The sequence below is a fragment of the Bombyx mori genome, chromosome 22 (assembly GCF_030269925.1).
Source record: "Bombyx mori chromosome 22, ASM3026992v2".
NCBI classification, from domain to species: Eukaryota; Metazoa; Arthropoda; class Insecta; order Lepidoptera; family Bombycidae; genus Bombyx; species Bombyx mori.
The window spans coordinates 3995610-4022961 of NC_085128.1; the positions used below are offsets into that span (position 1 = coordinate 3995610).

At 38.8% G+C, this 27352-nt stretch overlaps 1 protein-coding gene across 2 annotated transcripts in view; it reads left to right on the top strand.

Moving 5' to 3' along the window:
• Window positions 1-27352, top strand: part of LOC101746447 (ATP-binding cassette sub-family G member 8) — a 72008-nt gene that overhangs the window by 35614 nt on the left and 9042 nt on the right. Inside the window, exons 2-11 of one of the 2 annotated variants that reach the window (XM_012695374.4) lie at window positions 588-624; window positions 13090-13147; window positions 13231-13371; window positions 13997-14128; window positions 15538-15678; window positions 16093-16240; window positions 16591-16778; window positions 19264-19414; window positions 24226-24381; window positions 26911-27102. In XM_012695374.4, the coding sequence (XP_012550828.1) occupies window positions 13253-13371; window positions 13997-14128; window positions 15538-15678; window positions 16093-16240; window positions 16591-16778; window positions 19264-19414; window positions 24226-24381; window positions 26911-27102 (1227 nt within the window). In that variant the 5' untranslated portion in view covers window positions 588-624; window positions 13090-13147; window positions 13231-13252. The remainder of the gene's footprint in view (window positions 1-587; window positions 625-13089; window positions 13148-13230; window positions 13372-13996; window positions 14129-15537; window positions 15679-16092; window positions 16241-16590; window positions 16779-19263; window positions 19415-24225; window positions 24382-26910; window positions 27103-27352) is intronic. The other variant, XM_012695376.4, reaches the window with a different exon arrangement.

Sequence of the window (27352 nt, forward strand, 5' to 3'; positions counted from 1 at the left end):
GTAAACTTTCAATCATAAAAAAAAAAAAAAAAAAAAAAAAAAAAAGTACAATCCACTCGCACATTCTCACTTTTACATACTATTGTGTGTGATTGGACTTTAAAGGAATATAAGCATTATGACCAAGTAATAAGGCAGCTAGACATCCGAAAAAGGCTCTCTTCCATCTGCCGGGAATGTGTTATGAGCTTCTTCGGACACATCATGCGGTCTCCCAGACATGAATTAGAGAAACTTATAATTACGGGTCGAATAAAAGGCAAGCGCGCCGTGGGCAGAACACCAGCCAGATGGTCAGATCTAGCAAGAGAAGCACTCGGTGGTAGTCTGTACCATGCAGTCCATGCCACCCATGATCGGGTGCATTGGAAGTACATCGCATGTGGTCGCGATCCTCAGTAGTGAGGGAACGATATAGAAGAAGAATAAGATTCTAGTTATTGGAAGTGAGACAATGCAGAGCTTAGAACTGCCACGCCCAAGTAGCCTAGCAAATAATGCCCATAATCGTTGCAAATACATGTATTGCTTCTATTAAAACAGTCTTGTGTATTTTATTTATAATAATTTTTTTGTTGTTGTTTCAGAATCACGTATTGAAAATTGCAATAGTAATAGTAAATTGTAAGTAAAATCATAATTAACTAATCAATAATAATCGTATTTTTGATATTATTACTACTACTATACTAATACATATTATTTTTTATAACTATATAAGAATATTCTTAGAAAATGTTTTTAGCACTCTCAAACAGCTACGAACTATTAAATACTAACATTAATACGTAGTTTCTAAGACAGAAACCAAATTCAATTCAATAATGTAAAATCATTTGTAATGCTAGTCTGAGAAAACCCTTTTATATGCGAACTAGCGACCCGCCCTCGCTTCGCTTCGGAAACATTAAAACACACATGAAATAAAAAAAAAAAAAAAAAAAGTAGCCTATGTTCATCAGGGACAATGTCAACTTCTAATGGAAAAAGAATTTTTCAAATCGGTCCAGTAGTTTCGGAGCCTATTCGAAACAAACAAACAAACAAATCTTTCCTCTTTATAATATTAGTATAGATATTTGAGTAAGTTAATTTGTGCTCATACCAAAACTACATAGCCGTAACGAAGTACTTAGATCTGCTCTTTTAATGAATCTTATAATTTTTTTTATTGCTTAGTTGGGTGGACGAGCTCACGGCCCACCTGGCGTTAAATGGTTACCGGAGCCCATAGACATCTGAAACGCAATGGGCGCCACCCACCTTACGACATGAGTTGGAAGGTCTTAGCCTTTTGTCAGTCAGTTGTCTTGATCGTGTGATTTCTTCATGATTATTTATTCCTTATTGATTTATCCCTTCTTCAAACGAGGCTTATGGAGAGTACTTAACGGTAGGCAGCGGCTTGGCTCTGCCCCTGGCGTTGCTGAAGTCCATGGGCGACGGTAACCATTCACCATCAGGTGGGCCGTATACTCGTCTGCCTACAAGGGCAATAAAAAAAACCCATTCGCTAGGGATTATGTATTCGTGTGATGCTATCCACTGCCATGCTGTATAACAAATATACAGATATATTTTATTTTCACTTTAAATACAGTATTGGCAAACTATACTATATTTTTTACTGGTGGTAGGACCTCTTGTGAGTCCGCACGGGTAGGTACCACAGGTTGCATTTTGTTAATTTAATGCAATTCAGCCGTCAGTGGGTCACGAGTGTTCGCGGTAACCGCTGAACTGCTTTACGCACGGACGAAACTGTTTACACTCTGGATTTCGAAAACAAAATATAAAAAAAAACACTACTTAAGTAGCTAGCTAGTAAATACAATAATTATCAATATTGAGTTATATCTACGTACGAGTTATATTATTTATTATTGCTTAGATGGGTGCACGAGCTCACAGCCCGCCTGGTGTTGAGTGGTTACCGGAGCCCATAGACATCTACAACGTAAATGCGTCACCCACCTTGAGATATAAGTTCTAAGGTCTCAGTATGGTTACAATGGCTGCCCCACCCTTCAAACCGAAACGCATTGCTGCTTCACGGCAGAAATAGGCAGGGCGGTGGTACCTACCCGTGCGGGCTCACAAGAGGTCCTACCACCAGTAAAACATTTTGACATTTACATTGCTGTCTATGGACTCGGATCATTTTATTTTTTATTGCTTAGAGTCGACGACCTCAGGGCCCACATGGTTCAATTCAAGAGGGCGACGGGCTGAGAAAATCTCGGCTCTACCCTTTAAACCGAAATGCATTACCGCTAGTGACAGGCAGGGTGGTGCTACCTACCCGTGCGGGCCCACAAGACATCTTACCATCCATACCCGTAGTGAATAACACTTATTATCCTGTATTAATTAGAAAGAAAATTCGTTTGAGGTGTTCTATATTAAAATATATAGGCCTCTATCGGTGAATAGTGGAACCCTGGTAAAAACCAGTTTCACACTAGAATTTCTAGAGAAATACAAAACGGCGTTTTAATTTATTTATTTTTTATTGCTTAGGTGGTTGTACGAGCTCACAGCCCACCTGGTGTTAAGTGGTTACTGGAGCCCATAGACATCTACAACGTAAATGCGCCACCCACCTTGAGATATAAGTTCTTAGTTCTCAGGATAGTTACAACGGCTACCCTACCCTTCATACCGAAACGCATTACTGCTTCACGGTAGAAATAGGCAGGGTGGTGGTACCTACCCGTGCGGACTCACAAGAGGTCCTACCACCAGTAATTAAAATGTTCCGATTTGATTAGCAGACATCGATAATTTTACAGAAGAACCTTCGTGATACGATACTCATAAATTAAATGTATACAAATTGAACGCGGCTGAATCAGATGGAATTCCACGGATCTTAATTGCTTACCATAAGAAATCAAACTCGCAAGACAAGTATGGCTAGCATTCTACAACACAAACTGGTATTTTGACTTTAGAGAGTATGATGATTATGCGTGATTTGTTTGCGATCAAACCGAGTCTAAACTAATTATAAACAAAACTGCTTTCCTGACGGTAGCTATCATAGAACAGAACATATATGACAGAGGCCTTAATAGCCCTAACGCCATTTTTAAGATAAGTTCACACATATACAATTTGTTTCCTAATGATTCTTGCTCCTTTTTTGTATTTAATGTTTCATATTTTATTATTATTTTGTGTACAATAAAGCATAGAGAGTATGCTCTCTCTATACAAGCTCCGAACGCTATCATTTGAGCCCTCGCCTGACCGAGCTTTTTCACCCGTTCCGTGGAACATTTTCCCGTTGTCTTTACCTCCTAAATATTACTTTGGAACATATATGGCAACGTGTACGATGGACGCCTCGTGTCTATGGTACTAAAACAAACATAACCCAGAAATACATACCGGTTAAGTACACAAATACCACGTCCACACATTTAAAATCGTTAAGTAATGTTTGATTTGATAAATTTTGGATTACACACCTTTTAGTGTCGGTTCTAAGATGGCGTTATATTACCTAATCGTTCATTAATCGGCAATTATTTTATTGATTGCAACAACAGAAGAACATGTCGAATTAATAAATTGCAAAGACATCAGTAGCCTTGCTTCAAATGTCAAATTTCGCAAAAGTATAAATCGTGCTAATTGGTCGTAACATTTTAATTAAAACCGTCTAACCGTAATTTGATTATCAAACAATAATCGTCTATTACACAGCGATACGCATAATTTTTATTATAGCAACGAGCACCTATTGGTTAATATTTAAATAATTGTGATTGCCTTTTGAAATTTAACCTTTATTCGTTATAGCCAAATATTATCGTCCAGAATCAAATTTAATTAAACTAGAGGTCCCACAGTAGTCGAAACTCGACTATAATTAATTGGAATTGTAAGTTTGTACACATACTATAATCATAAATTTCGCTAAGGCTACACTATAAAAAATATTAATAAAGACCAACAAAATTTAATCTATTCTCAATTTGACCACAGACGTCAAGAACAAAAGTTTGACAATAAATAGTATGCATGCGTGTGTGCGTCAAATACATGGTATGTAGTGTGTTTAATGTTTTCTTTATTGATTTAATGTATGTTTTATGCATTATTTAAAAAAAATATTAGCATTGTGCACTTCTTCTCTATATTCTATATAAGTGTAGAAAATTTCATATTCTTCCGTCCCCGCAATTTTCGTAAAAAGGGATACAAAGTTTTTGCTTCACGTATTAATATATAGATTATTCTTGCGTCTTAAAAGGCGAACCATTCTACGTTGATCAATGACAGATTTGTTTAATAAGCACAGGACATTGCGGTTTCCGCCATTAATAAACTTAATTGATACATACATACTAAAACTTAAAACCGATCTGTTATTGCCGCTGACCGTACAAATGTTTTCAGAGATATTTATTCCACGTACGTTAAGACTGTAGAATAAATTCTTCTCGCGGTATTTTTTGAGCGATACGATATATCATCCTTCAAACTTCAAATTTCGAATATACAATATACTGTATTGGTTAACAGCAAAGCTCGATAACTCTCACATCACGAGCGAAGAACAATGAATGGCATTGAGGAATTCAGTGTGCAGTCTGACAGTGACAAGTGAGGCATCCGACTAGAACGATTTAGAATGCGACTAATGCGTGCGAGGTACATCATGAATAATTACTAGACTAGCATATGCGAACGAGTAATTAATTACAAAAGCAGGGTTGTCAACTATTTAGGTACTTACCATCGTGAGAAATAAGTGTTTTTAGTATAAATTTAAGTAGAAGAAAATTAATTTTCTGTAACTAAAATCGCAATTATGAATCTTGTTCTAAAAGGAACTTAAGCGTCACGTTCATCAAGCATCAACAACTACATTACTACAACTACATTAGTTTACTTAAATTAAAAATGTCTCCTTGGGTTTATTAAAATTTATGATATGCATAGGTACTCATAATTCCCTAAAACGTTAGTCTAAAGTTTTTAATGATTTTGATTATTGACAATTCATCACTTCTTGGTATCAAATTATTCCGCGTGAAAAGAAAAACATAATCTAAATTTTATTATAAATGTTAAACTACCAAACCATGTAACCATGTAAACCAACCACTTTATTACACTCACACGCACTTACACACATCGACACAACACAATCAGATTCAAACTTATTCTGCAAGTTATCATTCGACAAAATTAATCTACCTATTTAACTGCATTACCTTAGTTGGACTACCTGTGTTCATTAATTATGTTAACATTTTTTGGAAACATAATGTGTTTCTTTAATTGGCTCATGTTTGGGAAAACATCCTCTGTACCCTGTGTCTAGTTAAATGCTGTTGAAACATTGTTTATTAAATAAATAAATAAATAAATAAATATTTATTAGTAATTTCATGAACGCAATACTTACCAATATTTTGTTAAAACAATAAAACAACAGATACGTCAAAGTAATGGTAATAGCGAATCAAAATCTTTTCCGCCTACTTTTCAAAGACAAATTTTTTTTGGGATAGTCAAGGTTCAAAAATAACAGGTATTATTTACGGCATGATATTGTGGGTAGTATTTTACTAGGGCGTATGAAGGCTGTAGAAAACGATTACATGTAATTAACGGTAGCTTAGTAGCGTCGTTGGCCTCGGAGAATCATAATCTCATGTCGTCTGTAATATTTGTTCAAGGTGTATTGGTAATTGACAATTATTAACGGGACGTGTCCGTTGTATTCTGTTATTGTTTGCAAATTTGTACTGAGTCAGGCCGCAGGTATTTTCGTGGACAAATTCAATCGAGACATGCAGTTCTATTCAAAGGGCTTAAGCCATACTATTTTCTCTGACTAACAGAATGATTCGGTGGTGCAATAGTAAGTGCTTATCTACTGCACCACATGATCAACCTTCTAAAACATCGTTCATACCTGGAAAGTGTACACGTTTTATTTATCGCAACAGAAAATAGATGGGGAAAAAATAATAATAATTGTTACCTTTACTCATATCATTAACATTCAAAAGAGACAAGAAAGTGAGTAGTATCTTTGTTTATAGTTATGTCTTGCAACCCACGCTAATACTTGAATTAGCTAACTATTTATCACGTAATCGATATGTCAATTTATGGTATTGCGATAAAATTTCGAAGCATATGAGGTCATTGTGAACGAAGAATGTAATAATAGGTAAAGACTTAAAATTCACCTTCTGCCTGAATGTTTTCCGTGCAGCCTCTAATGCCAGCTTATTAAAAATCCGTTAAAGTCAATTCCATAGAGTACTTATTACCAAACTTGTTATAATTACGTCGACATTCACCGTTTCCTGTCCATGAGAACGGTTGACAATAATTCTGTGTATTTCCACTTTATGACTAAGATTTCCGCGGATTGCTTACCTAGGGATACCAGTGTATAATTTTGTTCCATACTTGTCATCTTTTACTCGTTAGTAACATAACGTGATTATCCGTAAATTATGGGAAAATTACATTCCCAGGGTTTATATTTGTACATAATTTACTACTGGTTATTACCTATACTGGTGGTAGGACCTCTTGAGAGTCCGCGCGGGTGGGTACCACCACCCTGCCTATTTCTGCCGTGAAGCAGTAATGCGTTTCGGTTTGAAGGGTGGGGCAGCCGTTGTAACTATAATTGAGACCTTAGAACTTATATCTCAAGGTGGGTGGCGCATTTACGTTGTGGATGTCTATGGCCTCCAGTAACCACTTAACACCAGGTCGGCTGTGAGCTCGTCCACTCATCCACTCATATAAAATAAAATAAAAAACTTTGTTGTAAATATTTTTAAGTTACGAATTTTAACAAAGATTGAAAATAAACATATGCATTTTAGTTGGTATTAGCATGTAAGGTAATTTCGGAATCGATATAATCAATTAGATTTTATGTTTCATAAAAACAAAATACACGGATATTGGATTTTTATGACGGCTGTTCCAAGTTTGACTCATAACTACAATCTATTTATAAATTTAAAACGTGATGGAATAGAGCGGAAACTGGATATTTAGACAAAAACACTAATTTCTTTTTGTGCTATACAGTCTTGTGATTGATGTGAGATCATACTGATTTTTTTTTCTCCTACCTATTCGCTGGTAACGTAAGGGACTATTCCAGTTACGCCCGGACGGGTATGTGAGCTCACGGGCTCAACCTGAGAGAATTTGCTAACACTAGCCCTAGAATGAGCAGTGCTTCGCAGAATGTACCACCGGATCGGAATCGCGACCCACTGAGAAGATCCGACGAGAAACTCAGTGGACTATATTGACCCATCTAGGAATGCATACATTGTATTGACTAAATTAGCATTATTGAACTCGGTTAGTATAAACTCATATCTGATTTTCTCATAAAACTAACTAACTCAGGAAACATTAGGTACTTCTTACCTTAATACCTGAACAAAATTAAAGTGACAGTTGTATCGCTTCTAACAAGAGCAATATTACAGAGAAAAAAAGCTATAAATATAACAAATATATAAGTATAATGTATGTATAATATGTATATGTATTAATGTATATATATAAGTTTTTTGGCACTTACCATCCGGCTATGGAATGAGCTCCCTCCACGGTGTTTCCTGAGCGCTATGACATGTCCTTCTTTAAAAGAGGCTTGTGGAGGGTATTAAGCGGTAGGCAGCGGCTTGGTTCTGCCCCTGGCATTGCTGAAGCCATGGGCGACGGTAACCACTCACCATCAGGTGGGCCGTATGCTCGTCTGCCTAGAAGGGCAATAAAAAAAGTATATCATCGCACGATAAATTTGGTGAAAATAATGTTTAAATTTTTTATCGCTTATGCCGTGCGGGTTATGACTCACGTGACGCCGACAAAGGTTGTGAGAACCGTTACAATTCCACTGGGAAATGCACGGAAATTATTCGACATTGCTTTCTCTATTCTCACACGCATATTGCACTCGATGCGTACGTATTAGCATGTTGGTATGTGCACTTTTACATCATTTTTTTTATATTCAATTGGTTATTGAGTTCATCGTTTCAGATATTTCAAGTAATCCATACTACCTAGAGCCATTGCGTTTATCCACAGAGATCTTTTTTGTCGGGTACCAACCAGCTTTGGAATGAGCTCCCCTCCACGGTATTTCCCGAGCGTTGTGACATGTCCTTCTTCAAACGAGGCTTGTGGAGATTGTACTAAACGATAGGCAGCGGTTTGGCTCTGCTCCTGGCATTGCTGAAGTCCATGAGCGACGTTAACCACTTACCATTATTTGCGCATGCACGTATGCCTACAACGGCAATAACAAAATGGTATATTACTCGAAGCTTAACAGCATTGTAATTTTTTTCCCTACCGATGCTGATAGCCCTGAGTGGCTATTTCAGCTTCGTCCTAACGCGAGCTCACGGGGCTCAAACCGGGAGTGTTGCTAACACTGGCCCCAGCAAGAGCAGTGCTTCACAGAATCTACCGCCGGATCGGAAATGCGACCCACTGAAAATCCGGCGAGGTTGTAAATTAGATACGCACATAACACGAAGCGTCTTAACACAGTCACTTCAGCGTATTATCTATAATTATTATTCAAGACGAATAGCGTGACCCCAGGCTGAAGGAACGCCTCCGACGACAAGTTTAGTCACAGTTGCGTCGGTAGTTGTGCAAAGGAACCTTCGAGTGAAGATTTTTAAATGGAAATCCGTATTCATTGTTCTTTGTCTCGTATGACTGAGCAGACAAATATGTTGTGACATAATTTTCATTTAATAACTCATAATTGAACGCGATTGCAATTGTTTATTGTTATTATTTTCGCGTGCAAGCATTAAGTACGTTTCAGTCTTTGAGAACATTAGTAATCTCATAGGAATCCGGAAATTGGCCTTATGTGTTAACTGCATGATATGAATTATATCTAAAAGGCCACACGGCTTAAATTCTTTTAACGTTATGTTGTATTCGTTATTAATAAATCGATGCAATAATGACATCACTACTTATCGAATGCGAAGAAAAGAAATCATCGTAATCGTTGTTAATGAGACAATTGTCATTGTATTAAACTATGTTTTCACTTTCACGTAAGAAATCGATACTCCATCTCTGATACTTTATTCTAATGCATTAATAATTCGACGTAATATCTCAAGCTGGGAGCTGCCGGGTCACCGTGAAGTATCTGCGGACTCTGGTGACAATTTTGATAAAAATACTGCTAACCTGTACATACCGGGTGATGGTAGACCGCGTTCCCCCGACCGCTCTGGGGGAAGGTGTAACGAGGCGCCATCAAGGCGGGCTCTCGGCCCGCTGATGTTAAGTGGTTACTGGAGCCCATAGACATCTACAACGTAAGTGCGCCACCCACCTCGAGGTATAAGTTCTAAGGTCTCAGTATAGTTACAACGGCTACCCTACCCTTCGAACCGAAACGCATTACTGCTTCACGGCGGAAATAGGCGGGGTGGTGGTACCTACCCGTGCGGACTCCCAAGAGGTCCTACCACTAGTGAAATCTTTAAAATGGGTTTACAAAGAAAAATAAAGTGATCTAATATGTGCTTAAATTTTTGAAGTCTATCTAAAGTCAGATGCAGCGATGGATGGTCAGATGATGAATCCAATCAAATCTAGCTTGATTAATGAATCAGAGGGATGTAAAACTATTTTCTTACATGACTAATACACAAAATAATATACATTACAAAAGGCAATGACCAGGACGTGTGTAAATACAAAGTTAAGTCTTAACACATGAAAGTAATGGAAAACTCGTGAGTTGATCGTCACGCGTCCACTCCGAGATCTAGCTAGTAAAATCTACGTTACGGTCATAGATAATGCACTTAAGCTATGATAACATTGTGATTTAGGTTATTTAGAACTAAAATATTTTTTAAATATTTCGAGGAAGTAGATGTACTCTTTTTTTCCAATTCCTTTTACATATAACAATTCGAGAGTATCAATAAAGCAACAAGTTATGATTTCTGTTCAAAATAGCACTCATACAAAATTTACTAGGATCTATTATATCCAAAATGTATGCTTAATGAACTAATTATTTAATTAACTAATTAACTACTCTATATCCTTATTGTAGTGTTCTCTAACAGCTGTGTGTACAAAATATATTAAATAAATAAAAATAAAGCTATATGGAAATCATTCAACTCAGACAGTCACCGCATTACTCAATGTGAGAACTATCGATGGACACGTCACTGTTCGTGAGATTATCATAATTTCAACATGCAATGTCTGCAAACCGGTAGCTCCTGTGAATCCGGTTCCTCGACCTAGGGCTGCCAATGGAGACTTATAAACATTTTTTTTAAACAAGCGCCGCGAGCGTTCTACATAACCTCTATTATTTAACGGGTACACATATTTGTCGACTATAGATTTCACACTTAACTTTAGTCTACCCGTGTTCATGACGCATCAATCGTGAAAAACGTTGTAGTCACCCGTCAAATAATAGTGTATGTCATGAGACTAGTGATTTAATTAAAAGCTACAACTTGATATTGTTTACCAGTTTTATTTTCTATCTAGGTACGTTTGACAAATGAAAGTAAAGTCCGTAGGAACGACAAGATGCGTGTAGATTTCTATATCATATTGCAATGTTAATTGTACACAGATTCGATGAATCGATAATTAATTGAAATGTAAACAGATTTAGTGCTCGTATTTACCTGTACAGTGTACTAGCGGAGCGATAATGTAATTATATATCCAAGGTTTAACGTTCAAGTTAAAATTATGATTCCCTAATTATGTGTGCTCGCTAAATTTTATATTTAAGATAAGAAGTGTAGGAATTCTCAGGTCTTATCTCTGTTATTGTGTATTTCGTAAACGTTAGAGCAAATATTTGTGCTTGCTTTGCTTTGACAACCCTGTGATAAATCACGACTTGCGTTTTTCGGGTGAGGGTCTCCAACATCCGAAACTGTGTTAAACAATACACGCAGCAATTGACGACACTGATACCTCGTTAGACCACTACGCGACCTATTGGCTAACTTTTGCTACAAGTTTCAAAATGTCTCTCTGACTTACGTTTTTCGACAACGATTTTGACATATCTGTACATAGTCGACTGCTGAAATATTAAGTATCAAGATTTAGATGCACAACGAACTCGGCGATAGTAGTGCTAGCTTGGTATGTATACAAAACCGAACATTAACGTTAATTATGATAATATCCTTTTCACATAAAGATTCCGTAACGGTAAATTCAAATAGGTCAAATAGGTTTATTTACCAAAAAGGAATCGACATCATCTACAATTATTGTTTTTATTTTTATATGAATAGTAATTTTAACCAGTTCACGGTCCACCAGGCGTTAAGTGGTAACCGAAGCAAATAAACATCCAAACATGAATGTTGTCACCCATATTGAGACTCGAAATCTATGTCTTAATTGTAGGAAAATTACATAGACTTTATCTTTTGCGGATTTGATTTTTATTACTTCGGCATATTTGCATTATTTGAGAGCCCCCGGTGTCTTACAAGATTATTAACAAATTTTAGTTACACGAAAGCTGTAGGTATTAAGAAACTTGAAATACCAAAGTGTTGTTTTTATTGCTAAGAAACTGATAGTGGTTTTCTACAAATTCTTACCACAGATTCATTAAACAGAACGTTAACAATGTCTTCATTACTCGCTAATAATAATAATAATAATTAGTAATGACTTTTCCTCGTATCTCATAAAAGAACAATGAACAAGAGAATCTCACACACAGTTCATTTTTTTGCTGACACAGAGGTCTAGTTCAAGGTAAATGTTATTTAAAAAATAATCATTTTAATTGATGACTCTCTAAAGCCTAAATATAGAGTTTTAGACATTTTTAGTTGACTGATTTTATTTAATTATTTTTATTACCCGAAAGAACTTCTTCCTTGATAATGTTAATAATGCTACTAAACTAACTGATAGCGTAGCAACAAATTAAACTTGCAATCCAGATCATTCTATACGACAATATGGGTTTATATGACATATCAAATAGCAGACATATCAGAGTAGTTAATAGTCTGAAGTCGTCGTGGCCTAAAGGATAAGACGTCCGGTGCATACGGGTTGAGCGATGCACCGGTGTTCGAATCCCGCAGGCGGGTACCAATTTTTCTAATGAAATACGTACTCAACAAATGTTTACGATTAACTTCCACGGTGAAGGAATAACATCGTGTAATAGAAATCAAACCCGCAAAATTATAATTTGCGTAATTACTGGTGGTAGGACCTCTTGTGAGTCCGCGCGGGGAGGTACCACCGCCCTGCCTATTTCTGCCGTGAAGCAGTAATGCGTTGCGGTTTAAAGGGTGGAGCAGCCGTTTTACTGATTAGGATCTCTCAAGGTGGTCATTTACTTTCTCAAGGTGGTCATTTACTTTCTAACGTTGTAGATGTCTATGGGCTCCGGTATCCACTTAACACCAGGTGGGCTGTGAGCTCATCCACCCATGTAAGTAATAAAAAAAAAAAAATAAGAATATAGACGAGAAAGTCGACTTCTACTGGTTAGTTCTTTCGAGAGCTTCAAAAGCTTTTTCACAGATTTAACTTTCTACCTCAATAACACAATGCGTATAGAGCACGGCCGACACATATTGTAGTGCATAATTAATTAATAAACCTAGTGATACAGTTTTGACATTTGCGTAATGCGAACAATGAGATGGTGAGATTGGGTGTGACCAGCGTCGCGGGCGCGTCCGGTTCTGACGCAACGTGCTATACGGCCTTTATGCTGTCAGGATACTGCCAATGTCGATGAACGGAATGCGCGGCTTTGCCCCAATTACAAATAACCTCAATATTTCATCTTTCGTCGGCCGCGATGTTTCCTCTTCTGAATATTTATTTCATTAATGTAGTTTTTTTATTTTTTTTTTTTTTTTTCATTTTTCTCTGTCACTCTGTCTGTCTTTCTCTTTTCCCTTTCTGTTTCCTCTCACTCACATCTTAACGCTCCGTTCCACACTCTTTTCATACGTTCCGTTCTTACCAATCCTACATTAATAATGATCGTTCTTGTTTCAGATTTTCTATTGATCATGGAGATAACAAAAACAAAGGACTATCAAATAGGATGACCTTGGTGAGTTTGTAATTGACGATTTCTCGTATATCTCGATATCTCGAATGACTTCGGTAAATTATATAATCGATTTAAATTATCAGGTTTAATTGAAGACGTGACGCGATGTCGCAGTCCGCGCTGGGGTTGGGCGGAGAGCGGCGTTACTCGGTGCCTTCAAATCCAATGATGCACGACCCTAGAGGGATGCATTCCGAAGATCTGCACGCGTGGTCTATCTATAGGTGGAAATAAATATATATTTTTATTTAACTAAAAAGGGAACTATCTAATTTTATGTGAGTCTTTCGTGCGAATAGTTCATGCCGATGGTTATAACAGAAAACAAATATTAGAATTCAACAGTCATAATTTTGTCATTCTGATCCTTATCAGGAAATGTTTTTTTTATTAGAAAACAAAATACTTTGTAAGGATAATTATTACGGAATATATTTTTTTTATTGCCCTTGTAGGCAGACAAGCCAGCCCAAGCCGCTGCCTACCGTTAAATAATAATAAATAATAATACATAAATTTTGCGATACAAGCACTCAATGGTTTTTTGTGAGGATCGACAGTTTCTCTTTTTTAACTATTTTAATAGAATTTGTAGCCTATTTATTGTGTGATCATACCATTTTATTTCTAATAACGCACTGATTTTCCATTCTCTGACGACGTAGTAAAAAATGATCGGAAATTGTAACAAATAATACATACCTATAATGCAAATACAAAAAAAAATTATTAACTCCCAATTTAGCCAATAATCATTTCATCACCCACTATGTTCTCGAGAATTCTCGACCTATCGATATTATATAATAATCTTTATATTTACATAATAATAAAACATGTACATTTTAGGCAAAACTTGAACTCAGACTTCACAGACAGCGCTTTAGGAAGCACAGACAAAAGTCCATTGCCGTATGGAAATTTTCAGCTGAGGGATACTACCGTGCAGTCAATACTATCCCATCCTCGCTATGGACCTAAGTAAGCGTACTGTATTTTTTAATGTTTTCGAGAAACAAAATTACCTGTGTGTCAACGCTTATAGCAAATGGACAAAACTTTTCTTTGTTCGTTATTTATATGAGCAGGATTGTCGAATACTATAACGAGTTTCATCATAGTCGGTTACTTTTAGCAGAGCAGTCGTGGTTATGTGGAATCTTGTTTATTATAATAATAATAATAATAGAACTCTTTATTTGACACCACATGTACAGAGTAAGCATATAACGCAAATAATAGACGGTGACATAAATTGGCAGCCTTATCGCTGAAAGCGATCTCTTCCAGGCAACCTTGCAGGGAGAGGAATAAGTAAAATAGCATGGACGGTGCTATATCTTAATAAACTTACATAAAATATGTATATACTTACGTAAACATGTGAAAAATAAATACAATATAAGATAGACTTACATACGATTCAATAAAAATAAATACTAAAAATATGCAAGTCTTGACAGATGCTCTCCATAGTTTGCGAACTGAGGCTACCTACGCACGGGCACTCGTTTAAACAGGACTAAAGCTTGTATTCCGTAAAACCAAACTGTTTTAATATCAAATAATCTCAGAGTTAACAGATTTTTCATTTGTTGAACCAAGCGTAAAGGCACGAACTGTTATAGATTTTTTCAGGTATCTAAATTAGAATTACCTAATATGCTTCGAAACGTTTTAACACGATTTTTATAATTAGTTTCTTATTATCTGTATCTTAGTATTCATATATAAAAAGGTCTTAAAATACCGAAAATTCGATAAATATTCATAGTAAGTCCGTACGGTTGGGTGGATACTAACTATCCTGCCTAGTAAATCAGTCTTTATAAAATTCAATTCCGAATCGAATAGATAATGAAATAATGAAAAACCTTGTAGGATTCTCACGAATCAGTTTCATAATGAATACTTATTGTTTTAACAATTTCATTTTCTTTTCGATAACCTGCAATGAAAATCTAAAATAGTAGGCGGAACTACCGCGTACCACTAGGGACAACGTTACATTGCGTTGTGTTTCAATGTAGAATAAAAACATCAGGGAAACATATCTTTTTTTTTATTTTATTATTTCTTAGATGAGTGGACGAGCTCACAGCCCACCTGGTGTTAAGTGGTTACTGGAGCCCATAGACATCTACAACGTAAATGCGCCACCCACCTTGAGATATAAGTTCTAAGGTCTCAATTATAGTTACAACGGCTGCCCCACCCTTCAAACCGAAACGCATTACTGCTTCACGGCAGAAATAGGCGGGGTGGTGGTACATATCGTTTTCTCGGGTCGCAACTTGCTTGCGACGTTATTGAATTTAAAAGAATGGATAACTACAAAACTTTAGATCTGGGGCGTAGCTAAATTATTAAAGTATCAACTGCTTTAACAGATCAGCTCTCGGTTCGAACATGTACACGTATCTCAAATTTGGGCTACCACGAGTGTTTCCGCCGAATCACAACGGCTCGCAAAGATCTGGCACACCAAAGCCGAAAACTTCGATAGGCAGCGGCATGAAACCGGTACAAAGGTAAATTGTGTTTTTTTTTTCGTATTTGATTCTAGTCTGAACCTTGGAGAAGTTTTGTAAAGCAATTGACGCATTTCGGCGGATTCTGCTAAATAAAAGACCTAAGCTTTTGTATAAAATAAACTTAAAACAAACAAAAGGAATCCGTCCGACGGAGCACACATCAAGTGAAAAACAAAATTGTTATTTTTATTTAATTCCGAGCATTTTCATATTTATCTATCTTTTAAACCTTGTTTGGACTTCCACAAATAATTCAAGACCAAAATTATCCAAATCGGTCCAGCCCTTCTCGAGTTTTAGCGAGCAAATGTTTTTTTTTAATACGGTTATTTTTTTAAATAGCATTTTAATGTACGAAGTTACGTTAGATAAGATATAAAATTTTAAGAGGTTGTTAATTTTCACTTTTAGAATACACCGACAGAGCAGAGGAGTTCGGGAAACGTCTTCAGGTTATGACAGCTCCGACAACGAAACCACAGCTAACTACAACAAATACAGCCGGAAGTATCGATCGGATCCTGACTTTCGGATGCAAAACCTTCAGTCTACTTATCAGGTGAATACTGCTTTACCAGTGTAGATAGTCGGGCTCACGGGTGACCTGCACTTAACGGTCGCCGCAGCGTGGGTGTTGCCACCTCCTGACCTCAGATATCAGTGTGCTTAGTGCGAGTTTTTTAACGTTCTCGATAGCGTAAAAGTTAACTCGAATTTGTATGGAGTTGAACGTTTACCTACGTTTGCCGTTAAGGGCGCTGTTCCAACTCCATACAATCTTGAGTTAACTTTTACGCTATCGATAGCGTTAAAAAACTCTCACTAAGCACACAGGTGGGACGTGAGTCCGCCCCCACGCCCATTTGGGCAAAAATAAATGACGACGCTATCGTACTATTATGATTCCAGGCGAGTACTGGCGTGCCACTGGTAGCAATGCACCAGGCGGGTATCCGGGAGCCGCAGTGGGCCAACTCCCGGCACAAGTCTGTCAGCGAAGCCAACTTACTGGGCATAGACGGACGACCGCAACGGACCCAATACACAAACAGAAGAAACAGTGTTGCCGATTTCGTTCCGGACGGAGATCATCACAGGTGACTTAAGAAATAACTTGTTAACACTTTTAACACGTTCGCGTGAGCAACCTCATTTCTGAATATTGCTACTGTGTGCACCTTTTTGTTCCTACCTAAGCTGATAGCCTTGAGAGGCTATACCAGCGTAGCCTTAACTAGTAGGTGAGCTCACTGGGCTCAAACCTGATGACGTTGCTAACACGAACCCTAGCAAGAGCCGTGCTTCGCAGAATCTACCACCGGATCGGAAACGCGACCCACTGAGAAGATCCGGCGAGAAACTCAGTGGGCTGTATCTGGGAGTTAATTTACGATACGATGAACCGATGCTTGAGGTACCTAAAAACACCGTTAGTGGATCGGGAGGATCCGAAATGACGTGTTTGGGGCGACGTCGACTGCTTTCCATTCTGTCCGCAGGATCGGGAATGTAGTTACCGGCGTTCTCGTGTCGTGCCGCTTTATCGAAGTGGGTGGCGCACCTTTTTCCCATACAAAGAAAGTTTAGCAACGTCTAAAAACGTCCCGCCGTAATACGTACCTACATGTTATGATGTTTTTTTTTTAGGGATTGCGGCGGTGTAGGCTATGAAAATCGAATGTGTTGCGGCACTAAGTAGATGCGCCATAAGAAACTGCCCATAAAATAGACGTCCAAAGACGTTCGGACAAAATAAATATGATAATCTAGAGGCCGACATATCGTCTTCTCGAATTAAAAGTGTATATTCTCAAAATTTACTAATTTTATAGGAGAGTGTTTTAAAGGTTTAACATGTAATGTTTTTAACATTAAGCATATTTGCAAAATTTATTTTTATTTTTTTACCAGTTACACTATCTGTCTTTTAAAGTAAGATAAAACTATGTAATAATTTTTTTATAGTAGTCAAAACATAGGTATGCTATTTTGACAGTATTTGTGAGAAAAATACTGGTGATACCAAATGTTTTCGCATATTAACTCAATTTCGAATATTTTTGGAAATTGTACACTTTTAATGCGAAAAGACGATATGACGTTGCGCCATTTCACTATTTAAAAAACACGGCGTTGTAAGACGTTGCTCACGCGAACGTGTTAATTATATATAATAATATTGCTTTCAATATACAGTATTACAATTATTTCAGATATTTATGTGCTAGCTTTATGTGAAAAGAACGGCAACTAAATGAATAAGCTAAAACGGCATCCGCCTAATAAAATGAAACAAATGTAGCAGTATGATTTATAAAGTAACAAATTCTCACGCCGATTTTGGTCAACGCACACACTTGAAACGTTCAGCTAAAACAAGGCTGTGCAGAATTTTACGCATCGCAGTTACATTGTTCTGATATATCGACCGCGACGGAAGGCCGGTCATTTTTGTATATATATTTTTTTTCATAACGAAATTCAGGTTAAATTATTTGACGAAAAACGACTGAATCTTGTTAGAATAAAGCTTAGTGGAATTGTGACGGTGGACAAAAAATGTACTCCTTCTGTGGTGGTATCGTGAATTTGTGTTTTATTGTATATTGTCTGTGTGTGTGTGTTGAATAAGGCCAAGGCCGGGGATAGCTGAAGTTTAATAGGCGATGAACATAACTTCCTTACACCACGAATTATGGAAATTTTATCTTTTTCATTCGACTGTTACCTACAATACAAAAAGATATACCGCATATTGTGTAATAATGACCAAGATATGAGCATATAAAGATCTTTAATAGGACTATAATAGGCCGTCTATTGGTTAAAATTAAATTAAACGCCTTGGCCAGTTTAAATCATCATCATCATCATCATCATTCTCCTGCTCAGTCACCTGTTGTCAGCGCAACATGTTTTCTCTTTCCATACTCCACTATCATATACCATTTCTTCGCTCACTCCCCTCTTACACATATCGTCTTTCACGCAATGCATTCATTTTTTCTCAGGTCTACCTCTTCTTCTGAAGTATTCCACATTCATACTTAAAACTCTCTTAATGCAATCGTCTTTCATCCGCCACTTTAGTGGTCCAACAAGCTGATCCATACCAGATAAATTTAACCTAAGCATTGACCAATTTAAACAGCAGTATTTAAAAAAAACACAATTGTTTTTAAGCTACAACAATATTTGTTTATAAATATGACTTATGGAATGATTGTAGTAGTTTTTCAATTACAACTGATTGTAATAGAAATAATGTAATAGAATAAGAGATTGTAATAGAATATGCAATTTCGAAAAGGGCACATCTCTGAAAATGTAAAATGTTCAGGAAGTGAAAAAAAAAATGATTATTTTCTAAAGCAGTGTAAAATTTAAAATATTAACTTTTGAGATATATTTTAGTGTTAATTAGCAATTGAAAATTACTGGAATTATTATAAAATGGGTGTAGGTAAGCCTCAAAACCACATGTATATGAAAAAACGTGTTTGACAAAATTTGCGACATGTGCCCTTTTCGAAATTGCATATTCAATTGTGATTGTAATGGTAACACTTCTGTTTTGAACAGTTATCTGCTGCCGTCTTCGCACCTCGGTGGAAGGATGTCGAAGGCCGGTAGTCACATGTCGGTAGCGCACTCCAGGAAGCACTCTACACTGAGGCCCGGAGATCAACTCGACGGATATGCACATTCAGCTTACATTTACCCGAATTATTACGTAAGTAATAGTACGTAAGTATATATTTAATAAATAACTGTTCGCGTTTAAAAATAAAATTTGAAATCAAAATTATAAAAATTTATAAAAACACTTTTCTGTGTACCGTAAAATGGGGGAATTGGGACACTTTTTAAATCGTTTTTCGGAGATCGTAATGGTTCCGGAGCCTTAATTTTTTATGTACGATGCGTTATTATACATAGCGTTATTACTACATATTATAGATAGGATTTTTTAACGCTTACGGTCTCGCAAATCAACGTGATCAGGTTTCTGACTTTTTGCGTGACCACCAAATTGATATCTTTTTAGTGCAGGAGACCCTACTTAAGCCCGCGCGCCGTGACCCTAAAATCGCGAACTATAACATGGTCAGGAACGACAGGCTCTCTGCCTGTGGTGGTGGTACCGTCATTTACTATAGAAGAGCCCTGCATTGCGTCCCGCTCGATCCTCCCGCGCTCGCTAATATCGAAGCATCAGTGTGCCGAATCTCACTGACGGGACACGCGCCGATCGTTATCGCGTCCGTTTATCTTCCACCGGATAAGATCGTTCTAAGCAGTGATATCGAGGCGCTGCTCGGTATGGGGAGCTCTGTCATTCTGGCGGGCGACCTAAATTGTAAACACATCAGGTGGAACTCACACACCACAACCCCGAATGGCAGGCGGCTTGACGCGTTAGTCGATGATCTCGCCTTCGATATCGTCGCTCCGCTAACCCCGACTCACTACCCGCTAAATATCGCGCATCGCCCGGATATACTCGACATAGCGTTATTAAAAAACGTAACTCTGCGCTTACACTCGATCGAAGTAGTTTCAGAGTTAGATTCAGACCACCGTCCCGTCGTTATGAAGCTCGGTCGCGCTCCCGATTCCGTTCCCGTCACGAGGACTGTGGTGGATTGGCACACGCTGGGCATCAGCCTGGCTGAATCTGATCCACCATCGCTCCCGTTTAACCCGGACTCTATCCCGTCTCCTCAGGATACCGCTGAAGCCATAGACATCTTAACGTCACACATCACCTCGACATTAGATAGGTCATCGAAACAAGTTGTAGCGGAGGACTTCCTTCACCGCTTCAAATTGTCCGACGATATTAGGGAACTCCTTAGAGCTAAGAACGCCTCGATACGCGCCTACGACAGGTATCCTACCGCGGAAAATCGTATTCGAATGCGTGCCCTACAACGCGACGTAAAGTCTCGCATCGCCGAAGTCCGAGATGCCAGATGGTCTGATTTCTTAGAAGGACTCGCGCCCTCCCAAAGGTCTTACTACCGCTTAGCTCGTACTCTCAAATCGGATACGGTAGTAACTATGCCCCCCCTCGTAGGCCCCTCAGGCCGACTCGCGGCGTTCGATGATGACGAAAAAGCAGAGCTGCTGGCCGATACATTGCAAACCCAGTGCACGCCCAGCACTCAATCCGTGGACCCTGTTCATGTAGAATTAGTAGATAGTGAGGTAGAACGCAGAGCCTCCTTGCCACCCTCGGATGCGTTACCACCCGTCACCCCGATGGAAGTTAAAGACTTGATCAAAGACCTACGTCCTCGCAAGGCTCCCGGTTCCGACGGTATATCCAACCGCGTTATTAAACTTCTACCCGTCCAACTCATCGTGATGTTGGCATCTATTTTCAATGCCGCTATGGCGAACTGTATCTTTCCCGCGGTGTGGAAAGAAGCGGACGTTATCGGCATACATAAACCCGGTAAACCAAAAAATCATCCGACGAGCTACCGCCCGATTAGCCTCCTCATGTCTCTAGGCAAACTGCATGAGCGTCTGCTCTACAAACGCCTCAGAGACTTCGTCTCATCCAAGGGCATTCTTATCGATGAACAATTCGGATTCCGTACAAATCACTCATGCGTTCAACAGGTGCACCGCCTCACGGAGCACATTCTTGTGGGGCTTAATCGACCAAAACCGTTATACACGGGAGCTCTCTTCTTCGACGTCGCAAAAGCGTTCGACAAAGTCTGGCACAATGGTTTGATTTTCAAACTATTCAACATGGGCGTGCCGGATAGTCTCGTGCTCATCATACGGGACTTCTTGTCGAACCGCTCTTTTCGATATCGAGTCGAGGGAACCCGCTCCTCCCCACGACCTCTCACAGCTGGAGTCCCGCAAGGCTCTGTCCTCTCACCCCTCCTATTTAGCTTATTCGTCAACGATATTCCCCGGTCGCCGCCGACCCATTTAGCTTTATTCGCCGACGACACGACTGTTTACTATTCTAGTAGAAATAAGTCCCTAATCGCGAAGAAGCTTCAGAGCGCAGCCCTAGCCCTAGGACAGTGGTTCCGAAAATGGCGCATAGACATCAACCCAGCGAAAAGTACTGCGGTGCTATTTCAGAGGGGAAGCTCCACACGGATTTCCTCCCGGATTAGGAGGAGGAATCTCACACCCCCGATTACTCTCTTTAGACAACCCATACCCTGGGCCAGGAAGGTCAAGTACCTGGGCGTTACCCTGGATGCATCGATGACATTCCGCCCGCATATAAAATCAGTCCGTGACCGTGCCGCGTTTATTCTCGGTAGACTCTACCCCATGATCTGTAAGCGGAGTAAAATGTCCCTTCGGAACAAGGTGACACTTTACAAAACTTGCATAAGGCCCGTCATGACTTACGCGAGTGTGGTGTTCGCTCACGCGGCCCGCACACACATAGACACCCTCCAATCCCTACAATCCCGCTTTTGCAGGTTAGCTGTCGGGGCTCCGTGGTTCGTGAGGAACGTTGACCTACACGACGACCTGGGCCTCGAATCAATTCGGAAATACATGAAGTCAGCGTCGGAACGATACTTCGATAAGGCTATGCGTCATGATAATCGCCTTATCGTTGCCGCCGCTGACTACTCCCCGAATCCTGATCATGCAGGAGCCAGTCACCGTCGACGCCCTAGACACGTCCTTACGGATCCATCAGATCCAATAACCTTTGCATTAGATGCCTTCAGCTCTAATATTAGGGGCAGGCTTAGGGACCCCGGTAACCGTACTCGTCGAACTCGACAAAGAGGTCGACGTGCAACCTAACCCATGCATCAGCCCGCTGAGTTTTCGCCGGATCTTCTCAGCGGGTCGCGATTCCGATCCGGTAGTAGATTCATTCGCGAAACAATTGCTCTTGAGTTGTTAGGTCTCCTTCGGAGGCGCTCGGGCAGTTGTTAGCAAATCCCACCCCTCTTGGCTGAGCCTTTGCTCGCCCACCTGTCCTGGTGAAACTGGAAAGGCCTTCGGGCCACCAGTAAACTTTCAATCATAAAAAAAAAAAAAAAAAAAAAAAAAAAAAAAAAAAAAAAAAAAAAAAAAAAAAAAAAAAAAAAAAAAAAAAAAAAAAAAAAAAAAATATTACATATTATACACAAAAACTGAAAGGTAGCTTGACCCGATTTACCTCGGCTTTGGGGTCAATCAGGTTACGTATGGGGACAATAGAGTTTTTTGATAGGGCTGGCACTATTTAGTTATTAACTTTAGGTAATTAGCTTTATAATATCTTTAATGAGTTAAAAAACCTTGATGACTAAATTAAACTACATGTATAATATTCTTAAACACTAAATAAAATTCATTTTCAGTGCAACAAAGTTATATTTTTAACAACCCAACAAAAGTATTGTGACATCCCAGATTTCTCCCTATTCTACCTCTAGTTTCTCTCTCTATTCTTCCCAATCTACTGTATTTGACTTTTCGTTTATCTTCGTAATGTCATAATCAATTTGCGTGTGGATTACCGTGATGCACTGCAACTTGGACTATGTTTGTATCTGGCTAAGTAAGGGTGTAGCATACCTCATGCCTTCTAGTAAGCGTCTTAAAAGGCACCTAAAGGATTCATAGGAGAATGAATAGCAACGGTTCCGAGTTATAACGGTTGTGCGGTATAAGAGCTACAACATTCTGCGATCGTATAGGCTGGGTAGAATAGCACTAGTACCTCATACCTTCTAGTAGGCGTCCTAAAAGGCGCCTGAAGAATTCATCAGAGAATGGACAGCAATGGTTCCGAGTTACTGCGGTTGAGTGGTATAAGGTTTACAGCATACTGTGATCGTATAGGCTGGTCGTAGGGCGAGTTGTTGGACCGCAATGGTCTCTACTACCATGTAGACCGTTACTACCGTGATACAGACATGCGTTTGGATTTGAAAAATGAAACAGCCGATGTAATACAAATAAAATTTGGACTTCATATCTCAGAGTGGGTAGCGGCATTTGCGCTGAAATATCTATCTCACGTAGTGGGACCAGAGCTGGTTTATCATAGTAATAGTAAATACAATGCCTGATGTTAAGTTTTACTGGTGATAGGACCTCTTGTGAGTCCGCACGGGTAGGTACCACTGCCCCGCCTATTTCTGCCGTGAAGCAGTGATGCGTTTCGGTTTGATGGGTGGGCAGCCGTTGTAACTATACTGAGACCTTAGAACTTATATCTCAAGGTGTATGGCTCATTTACATTGTAGATGTCTATGGGCTCCAGTAACCACTTAACACCAGGTGGGCTGTGAGCTCGTTCACACATCTAAGCAGTACACTGGTTACTAGAGCCGATAGGCGTCAACAACATAAATGCCGTTACCGATCTAGAGACACGAGTTCTAAATATCAGTTCCATAACGCAGCGGTTGCTTCACTCTTTAAGCCAGAACGCGTTAATGCTTTACGATATAAATAGACAAGGTGGTGGTAGCTGTACCCGTACGGGATCACATGAAGCCAGTAAATTTACCATTACCGAAGTGTGTACAAACAAATCTTAATTCACAGGTGAACAGTTTAGAAATAACGTCACCGGAAAACAAATCAACGCTCGTGGTGTCAGGGTTGAGTTTCGAAGTGAAGTGTGGCGAGATTCTCGCAGTGCTGGCGACCGCTCAGCATGAGGCGACGGGACTATTGGACGTTCTAGCTGGAGTTCGGAAGGTATAGTAACCGGCAAACATCGTGAGCAAATGACCTTGACTGCGCAGAACCGAATTTTAGATCACTTTGGTGGTGAGGGTGAGGCGCGACGGCAGGGGAAATCGTATCGAGCGCGTTATTGGTAGATCAGTCGAACCTTGCGTCCCGCACCGCGCCTTCGTTCCGCTTGCTCCCAAAAGTACGCTTGCGTACAGTGGAAAGTCTATCGTTATTAATCGTTAAGTTATTTGTTAATCGTTAAGTTATTTGCTTGTGGACTTTGTTGCCATTGCTATTTGTTGAGTGTTTGTTGATTTTTTATAAAACATACACTATGCCGTGACAAACTGGTGTAGTACTTAAAAGAAAGGGTAGAAAATTTGTGTACGACGTATATTGCTTCATTATAAAACAGGGGAAGAATGATATGGAAAAATTAAAACAGACTTCGGAAGCAACAAAAACATCAGTGAGTACTGTTAGGTGCATTATTAACGAAGCTAAAGGCTCTGGCTTGCTCGCAGTGTTTCGGACTCCGGGTAAGAAAAGATCAGGGAAGAAGAAAGTTACCGGAATGGATAGTTTCGTTCAATCTGTAATAAAAAGATGTAATCATAATAACTACATAACAAGCAGCGAAACTCCGTACCGTAGAAAGGCTTCGAAGAATTTAAATAAGATATAAATTTTAATGGCTCGGAATGAAGCTTACGACGAATTATGAAAGAGCTAGGCTTCAGATGGAAAAAAAGAACAGAAAATAATCGGAAGCTGGTAAATGAAAAAAGTAACATTCGATTACTACGAATCGAATATCTTCAAAAAATAATTAATTATAGACAAAAAAGAAGACCGAATCGACCGAGTTGTAAACTACGCCGATGAGCCCTATGTCGACTCATCACGATGATAGCGACTCGGGTGATGAAAACAGTGATGATGATGATGGTCAAGATTATGATAACGAAAAAAAAATTACAAATACCAGCTTCGCTTTAACTGAACCAAGACCTGGCAACAGCTCTAGTTTTGACTTAATAGAAGGAATATCTATTTTACCCCAAGATTAAATTATTACAATTATTAACCTATATGTTTTGTTGATGTTCTAATAAATATATAAATAAATACATATGTTGATTTTAATAATTTAATAGCATTATGACGCAGAGTAAGTAATGTTTTTGCACGTGAGTGTACCATGCGCAAACTTACCCCCACTACGTCAACAAATGCTCAAGAAGTTTGCCGGTTATTATAATATTAAATTTTTACAAGAAATTCAATTTACGTGGCAAATCGTTTAAAAGTACTTTTTAAGATTTAATTTCGCGTTATTTCTGGCGTTTCGAATATTTTGTAGATTTCGTGATTACGGACGACTCAAGTGTTCTTCGTTGACATATACCTACATATTTTTTTTTTTTTTTTTTTTATTGCTTAGATGTGTGGACGAGCTCACAGCCCACCTGATGTTAAGTGGTTACTGGAGCCCATAGACATCTACAACGTAAATGCGCCACACACCTTGAGATATAGTTCTAAGGTCTCAGTATAGTCACAACGGCTGCACCACCCTTCAAACCGAAACACATTACTGCTTCACGGCAGAAATAGGCGGGGCGGTGGTACCTACCCGTGCGGACTCACAAGAGGTCCTACCACCAGTAATTACGCAAATTATAATTTTGCGGGTTTCATTTTTATTACACGATGTTATTCCTTCACCGTGGAAGTCAATCGTGAACATTTGTTGAGTACGTATTTCATTAGAAAAATTGGTACCCGCCTGCGGGATTCGAACACCGGTGCATCGCTTCAACACGAATGCACCGGACGTCTTATCCGTTAGGCCACGACGACTTAAATATAGAGCAAATATAGAGCATATAGAGCAAACCACCGCATTAAATAGCCATATTAATAATGGTTAATATTTCAAAGGTACTAAAGATTAAAATGTAACCTATATGTAACCTGTAAGCTTTAAAAATATAGGTTTTTAACTTCAAATTCAATTTTGTAAACATGTGAATGTGATGTTTGCATAGATAGGTTTCATACTTCAGTGGATGTTTGTCATAAAGATTTATAGCCGGAGACTTTATTTATGTACATATATTATAATAAATAATATTATAAGTTACGGAAACAAATACACAAATACTAATACCTACTAAATATACTTACCTATCGATGATATCTTGGCTCTGGTCCGTACCATCGATCTCCCGGTTACTAATGTGAACGAGATAATCAAATCATCATTATCATCATGCTTTCCTATTACCCTCTGCTGGGGTGTAGGGCTCGAATCAAATTTTTCCATTTGTATCGGTCTTGGGCAGTCTGTTCTAGCTCCTCCCACGTCATGCCCAAGACCCCTAGCTCCTGCTCCACCGAGCGACGCCAAGTTGTTCTGGGGCGGCCTCTCTTGCTTTTACCAGACACTAATCAAATAGGATAAATAAAATAATAATAATAAATGAGGACAAATCACGCACCGCTTTGGTCGATTATTTAGGTTGATTATTTTCAATGTTGTCACAGAAACTATCCGGCGATATAGTGATCAATGGGCAGCCTGTAGCTTCGTCTACGCTTAGGAAAGTGGTAGCATACGTGAGGAATGACACCGCGCTGTGCCCCACCATGTCAGTGGAGCACACGTTGAGGTTTCATGCCGCATTGAGAAAGCCCAGGAACACGCATAGTCACGTTAAAATGGGTGACCGTGATCGGGTAAGTAATGTTTTTCCGACATCTTTGAAGTTGACAACAAAATACACACATATTTTCAGGGGAGCTCATAACTTATCTTTATCGGAGCGCCTGGATTTAATGTGAATTCCACTTGAGACCTTGAAATATGAGGGCTGTTCAATCAAACAACGAACTTAAAATCCATTTTTAAGTTAAACTATTATTATCTGTTAAGTTAATAATGTTATTATTGATTTATTAAACTAGCTTTTTTTAAGTATAAAAATAT